Below are 13,564 nucleotides of genomic sequence, written 5' to 3' on the forward strand. Positions count from 1 at the left end.
GGTGCGCTTTTAAACACTGTATGTCAACAATTAATGGAGTTGCCAAACATTTGTTCAGGTATACAATTTTCTAATTCTGTGGTGACATCTAACATCATCACAACTGAGGAGGAGGAAGTCAAATGAGGCACAACTCCCTTCCCAACGATGTGTGCACAAAAAATCAGTGTTAATTCAGCCCAATTACACTTTTAAATCAAAGCTTTGAAAAAGTCAGTATACATCTTATATAACAAGTTTTATTAACCATACAGTACATTAGCATTTCCTCTGAAAAGCTTAGACCTTGCTAAGCAGTTTTAATGAAAGCAATAGTATAATGCTATCTGCATACAGAAATCCACTACATTCACACAGACAACCTTAAATTTCTCCAATAAACAGGCATGTCAAAATCTACAATTTACTGAAAACACAAAGTTGGTTTTAACAAAAGCAAAAATGTTCCTGTGGTTCAGTAAAACCTGTTTTCTAACGTGAATAGGTTTTGCATACATAAAGACACTAAGCTTGGGACAAAAAAAAAGTATTTCCTAGAAGTGCACAATGAGACTTCAATTTTTGTAGGTATGAAATGGCACGCAAACATACAGATTTGTTGTCGATTATTTCTCTCTCTCTTATAAAAGATTTACCGGGCCACAGTAAAGCAGGTATTCTTACATTTGTTCTTACAATGACCTCTCCCCTCACACTAAAAATGTCACATATAGAACATTTTATCAGCTGTCTTTGCCACAAATGTGTCTTCTGTAAATTTGAATACTATGCCCTTCAGACCCCCATGACTGGTGCAACAATCAAACAACTTTCAGAAAGCTTAACAATACCTAAATTTGCCGGTTTTCCTTTACAGAAAGTATATACAAGTTTATAAATCCACGGCAGGGGTATTACAATTATATTAACATCAACTCATTAACTGGATTCAAAAGATACTTTCATTCTGTAAGGACTCTATGGCTGCTGCCCATTCCCATCAAGGCACTGTACAGTCATTAAATCTCTACTATTCTCCAAGATGCACTGAAGAACATTGTGAACATGTTTAAGTTGTTAAAAAGCCCTGAGTCAGAACTTTCATATTTACCACAGGCTTAGCTATAAAAACGGCACATGCTAAAACTTCTGTGGATAACAGTTTTGCTTTGTCAACACAAACAAGTTATGAAATGCATAAAAAGACAATAGTATGAATTCCAGCAACTTACGCAAGAATGATATGCAATGTACATTGCGGCAAATCACAGACTTCCATTGTATGTAATTTATACAGTCAGTAAAAAACCTCCACGATGTGTTCAGACATCAAAACTGATGAAGCAAAACAAACCTGATGTGTTCCCCATCCCTTCCCAAAGACAAAGAACAACTACAGAATAATTCAGTACTTTGACAGAAAGGAGGTAGCACTGCTAAAAGTTAGGCTGTAGTGTTGTTGGGGTTTTTTTAAGTGAAAACTTGACCCATGCAGCACAAAGAAAAGGATAGGCTCCTCGGTTCATCAGCTGCTACTGGAAGAGTAAAATTAAGTTTCTGATATTTAATTGTGTAGAGGAAGCTTAGACTGCTAGCTCAAAGCAGCTTCTTCAAACAACTTAGTGTTTACACAAACTGGAATTAATACTGCTAAAATAATTAGGCATACATAAAACTTCACTCTAGAAAATATCCACACAATAAGTACTTAGATTATTTTTAAAAGACCATTTCACATCTTTAAAAGAAGCTAAAATATCGATTTTAAGACTATGCTAACAAGGCACAAGTACTTGTGCAAATCTGCTATATCCTCACCCAGACCAAGTCAAGCACACCACCTCCTAATCAATCTTTCCCATTTACAAAGTAACTTGTTTATCCTCTTGCCATTGTAACTTTCAGTATCCACTCCAGCAAAAACAGATTCCTCCAAATCCCAAAATACAAGTACACAGTATTTCAACAAATGGAAAAACAGGTAATACCCCAAATTTTGCGAAGTGCCACATGAGCTGGGGATGTAGCAAGTGACAGACATTAGGTCTGGGGGGAAAAAGTCAAATACAGTTATAAAGAAGTTAACAAGCTACAACTTTTTAGCATATTCTGTTAGCCTCCTAGGTTGTCTTTAAATCATTGTGTACTGATGCGACTGTTTATGTATTTTAAATGGAAAAAGTGAAAAGTACTTTACTTAAACATCTGAGCATACCTCACATCTGAACAATATATATTATTAGGTGCCTTCTTGCTTGTTTCAGAAACAAACACGTATTTAATTCAATTTAATTTCAAAACTGCTATTAAATACTGGGGGATAATCATAATAAACAAAGCTTGCAACTCTCACATTTTACAATTTTACAGCATATTAGAGATAAATTCCTTACTGATTTTTGTCTCATTTTCACTTTGCTCCCTAGTAACAGTGACGATAATGAGATTTACACTTTCATCTTCTGTTGAAGACGGAGGCACAATGACATATCCTCAATTCTCCTACATGTTATGATCCCCTTTGGTCTCCAACTGAGCTTCTGTTTTTCATGCTTCAACTATTTAAGTGTTATCCAATTAAGTATTTGCACTCTGTACATGTTGCATGGATGATACCAGACTAAACTCTGTGAATGAACTTCCTAGCTTCCTCAACAACACCAGTTCACCTTCTCCATCAGAATCTAGAAACAGTGTCTGAATCTAAGTATCTATTTCCATAAATGACCCTGGATTTGCAAACTTTTTTCCTCATTGAAGTTTTTTGAAAGGCAAACACCATGTAGCCTTCCCAATACAAGATACAGCTCTTTCACCTGTTAATATGCAGCCCATGTTAATAATTCAAGCGCATTGGTTAGCTTTCCTAGTTTTTCTAATTCAGCCGTTTCTCGTGGCACCGTGATAGCACTGAGCTGACATACTTTAATTTGAATTGGCACACAACATTGCCGAATGAGTTCAACCACAAACTTGTAAGCAGTCACATACATCTGATGTGACTACTGTATAGAAGACTGCAGCTGCTCCTATAGCGATGCCTTCAATCATTGTCTCTATTTCCATAGGACTGTGCTGGCATCCAAGTATTGAGTGTTCTTACAGCTGCTCTGTCAAAAAGTACAAGCCTAACAGAGCACTTACCTATCTATGCAACAATTATGTGCCCCCTGCAGACAAGGAGTATTTAACATTCAACTCCAGTTGCCCTCCCAGGATGCTTCAGATCAGTTCTTACTCAGCTGAATTATTCAACTGATGCTAAGCCGGAATACTTTCAAGTAATTCTGGCTTGTTCCAGTGAAAAAGAATTAGGAAAATGCCAACTACTACATTGAAGTTTCAGTTTTGAGCTGCATTACCAAGAAGAAATCCACCCTGCCTTTGTGCTGACAATAGTTTATAGAGGTCCCCCTGAAGAATAAATAGGACACAACATTCAAAACATGTCTACCAGAGCCAGAGGAAACCTGATGCATTACAGGCTAAAACTCAGAATGGATTGTCAAACGGCACATCCTATTATAAATTATTTTTAGACGAAGACTGACAGGAAACTGAAGCCTACTATAGAAAGCTCAGCTGTCAAACACACTACAAAAAAAAAAAAAAAAAAATCAGACTAAGTGACATGCATATTGGCCAAATGGAAATTGCAGTGAACACTCAGGTGCACCGAGAGCTTAGGTGGAGATGGAGTAAATGCTGAACTGAAAAAAAAGCCTTATATCAAAAACCTTCCAAAGTTCTTTGAAATTTTGGTATTTTAGAATAGGGACCCAAGAAGCAAGAAACGGGAGGGCTATTTCATTTGGTCAAGAAGACAGATATACAGATCATTCGAGAACAAATGACTACTAGTACACAAATTAAAACAGACTACCATATTGACTCCAGATTAAGATTGTGTCCAATGAAAAATTACTGAAAAGAATGATGAACATCTGCCAATTCCGGATCAGGATTAAAGATGGCTATAGAAAGGATGTGTATTACATCACTTCGCCATGTTAAAAGCCACTCTACATATATTTTTCCAATGTAACACTGTAGTTGTTTCCTAGAAAACTCTACTCAGTGTTTAAACCTCACAGGTTAAAAGATCAACTATCTTCACGGCTTACTAGTAACATTCTTCTGAGACTTTTGCCAATGTTTGCACAATTCAGGTATATCACCAGTCTAGATTGATTTATCTGAAGAGATAATTTTATGCCTTTATCCTTCCTTGGATCTTCCCCTGAACTATCTCTTTTTCCACTTTTTTGACATGCAATGAGAATTAAATGAGAAATTAATCTTAGCGGCAAGCAAGGCATCTAAGTGACTCCAGCATGAATTTCTTTATTGTTCTGCAAGAGCACATCCAAACGAAGTCTGCACAATGGCAAAGGGCTACATAAACCATGCACTCAGAGAGTTGCCGAATCACTTAGGAGTAAGCACATATTCCTTTTAGCTACAAGAGATCCTTAAATCAGCACGCTTTCTTCCATCCAAAAAGACAGAAGGATGTACTTGTTATCAAATTGTTAATAGTTTGCAGTTCCTGACAAGTAGCTTTTTCGCAGTCAGAAACACCTCTGCTCCTTCAGTGACAGCTAACTCCTTCAGCCAACTTCAACTCACCTAGGCATGGCTCACAAAATTCACTGCTCTGTCAGCAATATCTTCATTTGCAGTATTACCCAGTAATGTTCACAGGTAAGTTCTGGTTGTTAACACTCAACTTAGATGAATAAGCAATATTAAATCTTCCCTTTTGCTGTTGACACTGTTTGCCTGGAGACAACAAAATTAATTTAAGAGAGGAAATCTTGCAAAAATTGCTATTTTTTCCTAATTTGTATACCCAGAATTCTAACATAGCCCCACATATACATATGTATATATATATGTTCCTCCACAACTGACCAAATTCATTCATCTCAAATGGATGACCCATTGCTTGAATGTTTTCCTTTCCAAGTTAAAAGCAATTCCATACAAAATTAAGTGCCTGGCAGAATTAAGAAATCCACTATTTAAGTTAGCTTGAACCTGTTACACTAAAGTGCAGTTTTGGGAACATAATGTTTCTAAACTAGGCTTTGTCTTATTACTGTTTCCTTCCCAGCAACAAAGGGTGTTACAAAGTTAGAATTACCTTAACATCATATTTTGAAGCCTGACCTTATGGGAATAGTGTATTTATTACTACTTTGTATACACTTTGTATTGATTTTGAATTATTGTACCTTTTAAGGCAGAAATTATAGCGAATCATAACTGTCACAGGAAATTTCAACATTCTCCAGAAAAGCATAAACAAAAAAAATCCAAAATATTTATATTTTATATTAACTGATAATATAAAAAAAACCCCTTACATCACTGGACACCTGATACATAGATTAAAAAACATGAATGAAACCAAAATAAGATTGTCCCTTTAAACTTTAAGGGGAAGAAGATGACAGAAAGAAAATGCAAAAAAAAAAAAAAGACTGCTTAGACTGCTTTAAATTAGCTTCAGACTTCGGTGTTTTTTTAAGAGTAAAGCTAAAAGCTGACTGTTCAAATACTGTTCTCTTATTTGGTGTGTTCACAGTCTTTAAACAATTACCGTGTAATGAACCGGTGCTACAGTATTAGAAATGTTTTCATTAGAACCCTTGACTGCCTTTCATACTTAGTGATTTAAATACTCAAAGCATCCTTGCTATTTCACAAACTACTAAAAGACAGGGGTTCCACTACTCAATACAAAAGGATCCTTCGTTCAATTGCTTTGCGGCATATCGGGCATTCACTCATTCGATCTCCACAAAGTTGACACGTTCCATGGCCACAGAGAAAAATCATATTCTTCAGTCGGTCCAAACAGACAGGACACATAGTCTGTAAAAGATTTTGACAGGTTACATAGTCAACAGCAGTAGTGACACAGTATCAAGTATGCAATATCTAAATTATTGAAATTTAACAATAAATATGCCATCCTAAGCATAGCAGATCACTGCCACAGCATAACACAGCCACTAACCTGAAAACTAAGTATTTTTTTTTTAAATAACATTTTTACTTCACGTTGACTTCTAATATTTGGGTTTTTCCTACCCCATCATGACACACAAACTATGCAGTTTTTTTCCAGATATGATTCCTTTCAGTGAGGCAATCTAGTAGTAGGTTAACATCACATTTTCAATATCATTACCTAAGTTTGCAACACTAAAGCATCCTTCAGCAGCATTCCCCTGTACGTCTTGTAATCTTCCAGGGAATAAACACAACACAAACAGCTCTGTGTGTGCAACGCTCAGGTAATGATTTACTAATTTCTTCTCAGGCTACCTAGCTATTCATATACTCACCTTTAAACACCAAGCACTGAAGACATGCAGCAGTAACAAAAATGCTGCATAATCAATATTATATGTAAAGATTCAATACTGGTAATTCCAGCCTTTGTTCATGGAAGTTATCTAGATTTTCAACCAAAACAACATGTCAGGTTTCAGATGGAAGAGCAATTTAATGCGTCTGTGACCTTCACTTGTAACAGTAGCACAGCAAACTTTTAAAATCAGTTTTAATTGCTGAAGGTTAAAGTGACAGCCAATGCCCAAAAAAGATCTCCTGAAGTTCTTCAACAGCAAAGTTCATTTTGTACCAAGCCACTAAGGAACAATGTCCTTCAACTTTTTTCACATTCAGAAACTGAAGTTTTGGTAAGGCATGTTCCTTCACCATAAATATACTGCAGCCACATAAGGATTTCATTCATAACAGTTTATCAAATGTTAGTAAATGAAAAGATGTTGTAATAGATGACAATTGTTAAGACCATTCTTTAGTCCAACAAATCAAATATATGATGTCCTCAGATCTGAGACACACTACACATACCTAACACTTACAAATGTTGATCTCATAACATGAAATACTGACAGGGCTCATATTTCAAATGCAAATTCATTTTATCACTACCTTGCACCTGTGACTTGTTTCCACACTCATTATTTGGGGGTTACTTCAGTTCATTCTTCTCATGAGACAATCTATAGCAGGAACCCTACTCAGCATAATCTTAAAGTATACTTTCTATGGAATCAAAAGATATTACTTCCTATGGTAGGTAGCTTAGTTGAAGACAATTTGCCATCGATCTGCTTATAAAGAGTTTAAATTGCTATGGAATCTGGCCAAATGCCTATTTGTATACCAGTATAATGGGCTAGCAGAAATGTAAAACTTGCAAGTAAAATCTTATGTCAATTTATGTTTTAAAAAAGCCCTTCACTATTTTCAAAACTGCTGTGCTCCAGCTTTGTCAGAATTTCCACAGCACTGTAAAACACTCTCAAACCAAAAATCTGCAAAAGACCAACTATCCGTCACTCAGTCCTGATTATTTTTCCATTTGCACCAAGCCATCACCTACACATCCCAACGGGGCAATTATAGCATTCTCCCTCAAATAACATACAGTCTTCAAATATCAATGGAACACCTATTTCCAATTAATATATAGCTGTCCTGAGGCAAATGTCTGTAACCTGATAGTACTGACGTGATGTCCTTTGACAAAGGACTGACAAAGCAAACCCGAATCTTAACTTTGAACAAAAAAAAACTTCTGGCCTTTATTCTATGTTTTTAGCTCAATTATTTGCTTTTGTGCCTAAATATAATGTCAGAATTACTGAAGTTACAAGGGTCTGCTTCTCTCCAAATGCCACACCATCATCTGAAAATGAAAACATCCATCAAGGGACTCAGAAATAATCAAAAAATAAAATCTGTTCGAACACCATTACTTTTGATTATTTCATCCAGTGAAGCACAGAAATCTTAACATTTTCATTTTACAGACCTTATCTGCAATTGCATGCAACTAATTGCCCAATTTCTCCTGCTTAGAACAACTGCAGAGTATTTAAAATACATTAGCTGTTGTATGTCTTAATATGATACTACTTTAAGTTACTTCACACAGTAGGAGAATTCAGCTGGCAGGAACAACCAATCTTCCTGTTTGCTATGCACTTCTAGTCTGACAGGACTTCTCTTGATCAGTTCAGCAGTTTCCCAGTGGGATACAAGCCCAAATATCTGAGTTTCAGCCAACTTTCAAGGAGTGTTCATTACTTAAACACCAGCTTATATGCACTTTTACAGTGGAAGAAAGTTGCATGCCTTATACCCAATTTCTGTCACAGCTGCAGGAAATAAGCAGTATCTGTTTCTACTGTACTATTAGTTTGTTAGAATGTTTTCTGTGTGAAATCACTTTTTTTTTTTTTATCTGCATGAATCATTTCACTCTGTCTTTTGAAAGAAAACAAATGGTATAAAAAGGCACTATACCTGTTCTATGTGAGAATTCTTTCTTTGGATAAGTAAAAGTAGTCTGAAAATGTGCTCATCGTACCTTTAAGTATAACTGGGTTTGCAATTCAAACGAGGTGTTTGAAACTGCTTGAAATATCAATTCCTCATTGCTAAAAATATTTTTTTCCAACAGTATACAGGTGCACCGTGACAAAATAAATTTATTTTTAAGGAAAAAGTGATGTAAGTATGGTGAAGGAACATACGTAAGATATTAGACAGATGATGGTGATTATGTATGAAATGGAGTGAAGGTATTGCAATTACAGTCAAATGGGTTCACATTCAGGGAATCCCTGAAGAATGGTGTGGTCATCAGATGTGGGAGATTCTGTTGACATCAGCATCACTTCTGCTTGGCACCAGAAATGGTTTTAAAAGCTTGCTGCACTAACATATTAGATTATCATTGAAGGTATGAGTTGAAACATAGGATTATACCTGCTGAAAGAGAACAAATTATTTTTAAGTACAAAAATATCAATGTAACATGAAGACCGAACTGTTAAAGTACAATTCAAAAGAATACATAATTATTGTGAAATGCGGTGCATCATTTCAAGGACAAATTGAAAAAATCAGATGACTAATTTTAATCAAATCCAAGTTGCTACTCACAAGTATGATACACAACTTGTCCTGTCACAAGACTAAGCAGAAAAGACACTTAAGGAAAATGTGAAAGACTCTCAAGCCAAGATGCAGGCAAGAACGACCAGAACCACCTGATTCTAGTCAGAGGCATTGTACAATCTTCAGTTTTATACTGATTTAAAATAAATTATTGGACAAAAGCACATTTCAAAGCAAAAGAGTGTACTTGAATTCCCAAAAGCACTCTGGTATTAGACCCTTCTTACTACTGCAAATATGAAAACCAGAAAATACAAGTAGAAAATGACATCTATAAAGTAATTATTATCCCTCTCCAAGACAGCATAACTTTCTGATATCAGCAAGCTTCTGGCTAGCAAATCCCAAAGGTGAGACAAAATTGTTTAAAGAGCACCTTAGGAAAACTGAAAAAAACGAGATCGCACCTAATCAAGAAGACAAATGGTAACATAAAGTAGATTTCCTTTCACGTTCCTATACACAAAAGTACTAGTATACCCAAAAAGAACTCCAGTCTTTTATAAACTCCTAAAATAAAAGTAGCCAGAATAGAAAAAAATACATCTGAAGAAAACGGATCACTTGCATTGAAGCATCCACCTGCATGTTTTGCATAAGGACAAAATTTTTACAAGGGTGGGGAACCAATGGCACAGGTTGCCCAGAGAGGTGGTCGATGCCCCATCCCTGGAAATGTTCAAGGCCAGGTTGGACAGGGCTCTGAGCAATCTGGTCTGGTTGGACATGTCCCTGCTCACTGCAGCAGGGTTGGGCTAGATGATCTCTAAAGGTCCCTTCCAGCCAAAACTATTCTGTGATTCTGTTATTCTATATATAATTTTAAATGTCCAAGCAGTAACCTTATTCTTTTCATCCAATGTCCAAAACTAAACAGAAGCTAAACAGTAGATGTAACACCTCAGAGATATCTAGAAACTCCAGATGTTACCATCAAGACAGATACGTATTTTTCAAATGACAATTTTTAGTCTGTATGTTCTTTTACAGAAGAAAACTACAAAGGATCTGTTTTGAATTGGATATTTGAATTTCTGTTACTGGGATGTTGGCCAGGTCTCCATAAGACAGGAACAACTCTTCACAGACATGCCACTGAGGTTAAAACCTGACAGCGTATCAGCTCCCAAATTTCAGGCATTTAGAGATACAGGCTCTAAAACTGGTGATCTAAACACTTTAGTCTTAGTTTTCACACACATGAAGAGCCAAGAGCAACAACTACCAGGACTAGATGTGATGCTGCCATCACTGAAGTATTACTGACTGCTGTAAGCCTACAAGAGGAAAAGGTTAAGTAATACACCAAGAATGCCTCGCTGTTTCCTGTAGCCATGAAAAGTTTGTTTCAGTGGTGTTATACATAGGGAAGCCCAAAATCACATTATCGAGGTTTCTGAGTAAGTTCATACAATAGTCAGATACCCCAGGTCCTTTACTGCTGCAAACGCTACGCATAATTATAGAAGACAAATCTTATCATTTACATTCCAAATATTCAAATCACATGTACAGTACTTTCAAAGGTTTTAATTCTGCAACTACACAATTTTTGGAAGAGTACATAAACTGTAGCCTTCTTACAACAGGTAACTACCAGCCACTGTTCAAAGGCAATTCATGAACAGACAAGTAAATATTCAGGCAGATATAGAATAGTGAAGAATATCTACTTTCATCACTGTTCTGTGAAAACAGCTTCTGCTGTACCTATGCACTCAGGTCACCTAAACAGGCAGAGAACATATTGACTGGGCAAAGCATGCTTTTTTAGTCACACCAACACAGATGCTCTAAACATGGCCACTTGATTTTTTTTTTTTAAACCTGTACATAGAAAAGATACAAGCCACTTCACACAAAAACTACTAGTTATTTAACTAAAATATAAGAACTGAAGCACTTCAACATGTCATTTTGTTTTAAACAACAGAAAATGCCTTGGCTTTTTCAATCATTTTAGTAGTCCACGAAATTTTTGTCCAGCACTTTTACCTGTTCCTTGATGTCTTGTAACTGTTGCTGCAGCTTCTGTACATCTGCATTGACGTTGGTGTTGTCTTTGTCTTTCTGCAAAACTGGAATGTTTCCACTTGCTGTAATTTAGAGAAAATAAAGATATGTGATTATTCATCAATCTAATGAAACAGGAATAAGTTATTTCCAGCATACTAACTGTAATTTTTCAATTATCTGAAATAATGTTAGCCAAACATATTTGATAATCTAATTAAGTTCGCTACGACATCACTGAAGCTCAACTCAAAGAACTTCAAGTTTAGTGGCAATGCTTCTTTGGCAAATATTTCCTCAATAATTATGTTCAAAATGCCTGTAGCCCCTTAATGGTCTCAGAGTTCTTATTAATCAGTGAAGTTCCTGCAGCAAATTTTTTTGAATGTGTAAAAAATAAAGCCAAATCCTTTCGCACTGAAAAGACTTTTTATCTACACAGCAAATTATAACTGGTGTTCAAAACTGCACTATCATCTTGGAAGTAGTTTGTTCAAAATTTAACAAGCTCAGATTAATACTCCTGTATTTGACCGATACAGGAAACAATGTTACTACAAGAAACAGAAAAAGTGAGAAGTACTTCAAATGCCAAATTTTACATTTTCAGTGTAAGTATTAAAAATCTGATTTTTAAGTATTATTCTTATATTAATCTATTTCGGAACAGTATGATGAGAACAACCTAATATTCCAGTTCACATAAACTCAATTCAAACACTGCATACCACACATACACACACAGTGTAAACAGAAATAGTTCATAGAAATTATCCAGAGAACTCTAAAGAAGTTTAAAAACTAGTTAAAGCAGGAGATGTAAAACTGAACAATCTGCCATGAAAGTTGCTTGTACCTAGATGCAAAATATTTAACACGCCATTATCAGTCAGGGTTCCAGCAGTAAAAAAAACTACACTTTTTTGCTCATTCGAACAACTGCAGACAATCTGCAGCTTTTGCTTCACAGGACATAAATAGGTGGCCAAGAAGCCATGTATGTTTCAGCTTCTACTCTGGATGCTGGAAGCAATGCTTTAGTGTAATGACTGGTGTTACCGCTGCATCTCCTGCTACAAATGTAGAAAGCAGTGCAAACAGCAAATGGATACCTGGCTTAAGACTGTTTTTATTAAATTTTTCTTTAAAAAGGAGAGGAAATATGTAGGTCATTTAAAAACATGAGAATAAGAAGTTGGTGGGGGAATGTGGAAGAGTATGGTTTTGGAGTCACTCACAAATATCATCAGTGGTATCTTCTGTACCTTTCCCTCCGCAGCACATTATGAAAGGCACTCTTCGCTCAACCACTGCCCGACACTGTACACATTTCTTCATCAAGCTTGCACAATCTGAGAGGACAGAGACATGAATCAACTCTGAATCCCGCTATTTCATTTTTGTTCCTTCCTGTCCGTGAGCTTGTTTATTCACAGTAACAATACAGCAATGCCATAGCAGGTGCTTGTAATACAACTAACTACCTGTGTTCATCTTCACATCGCTTTCTGCAAATAACACGTATAAACAATATCTTGTTTGGGATTCAAAGTAAGCCTATTCTGTTTATATTCTTTTAACATATTTCAAGCAAGGAGGTTCCTCTTTCTCCAGATAGATGTCTATTCCAGAAGAATTACATAAGTTAAAACAGTAGAATCACACACATTTGAGACCAGAGCTTCCAAGAATGTCTTGACTACCTGCTTTTTCCTTTAGAACAAAGGATCTCACTTACCGTCCTAATACTCCAGGGGCAAACAGTTCTGGGTCCTTACCCTTAGAAGAAAAAACCTGTATCTTTTGATATAACCCTAGAAAGGAGATTGTAATTCTTCTACAACAGGCAAACGATTATGCCTCATACATGCTGAAGGTTACAGCAAATCAATAGAGTGGGTCCTATAAACCACACAAAGTTGAAGACTCTCTCTCATCCTGCTTTAACAAGATGTCCAGAAAATAATCTGGAAAGAAATCACCTACATCTGTTAAACCTTTTGCAGTCCTTGTTACAGCTTAGACTCGGTGGTGTGCATTTCGCTGTTGAAATCCTTCACCACAGGAATCAATCTTCTTGCTGTCCTCTTCCTGGGAAACTAATCAAAAAAACTTCTCTCATCATCTTTCAACTGCAGACAGTGAAAGAGGCCAGATCAAGATAACTGAAAAGCCAATGATTCAATGCCAGGTCTCTCTGCCACAACAGAGGAAGAAACCAGTCGTCTTTAGTGAGACCAGGTTACTCATGGAAATTACTACCTTCCCTCTTGATACTCAGCAACAAGGACTGCTCTTCTCTAGGCAAATGACCCTTCAACAAAGCCCTGAAAAGTCTGGTGACAAGGTGATAGCTGCATTCTCATCCACATATTCTCAAAACAAACAAACAAGATCTGGAGATCTCCTACATCTTTTTTCGCTACACGAGGTAAATCATAGTCAACTGTAACTGGTGCTCTTTGAAAAGATATACGATGTGTCTTTTAGGGAAAAATACAGCCTTTGTGCAAATCCACAGATCAGTAATGAAACATATTAGATATTTATTTACAATATTCTT

General features: G+C 36.2%; 1 protein-coding gene across 4 annotated transcripts in view; it reads right to left on the bottom strand.

Moving 5' to 3' along the window:
- Nucleotides 1–223: 223 nt before the first annotated feature.
- Nucleotides 224–13,564, bottom strand: part of MIB1 (MIB E3 ubiquitin protein ligase 1) — a 104,465-nt gene continuing 91,124 nt past the window's right edge. For all 4 annotated transcript variants that reach the window (XM_075416343.1, XM_075416342.1, XM_075416341.1 and 1 more), the window contains 3 exons: nt 12,240–12,353; nt 10,984–11,084; nt 224–5,859 (listed from right to left, as the gene is read on the bottom strand). In XM_075416343.1, coding sequence (XP_075272458.1) covers nt 5,719–5,859; nt 10,984–11,084; nt 12,240–12,353 — 356 coding nt within the window. In that variant the 3' untranslated portion in view covers nt 224–5,718. The remainder of the gene's footprint in view (nt 5,860–10,983; nt 11,085–12,239; nt 12,354–13,564) is intronic.

This window comes from Opisthocomus hoazin, chromosome 3 (assembly GCF_030867145.1).
Source record: "Opisthocomus hoazin isolate bOpiHoa1 chromosome 3, bOpiHoa1.hap1, whole genome shotgun sequence".
Classification (NCBI taxonomy): domain Eukaryota; kingdom Metazoa; phylum Chordata; class Aves; order Opisthocomiformes; family Opisthocomidae; genus Opisthocomus; species Opisthocomus hoazin.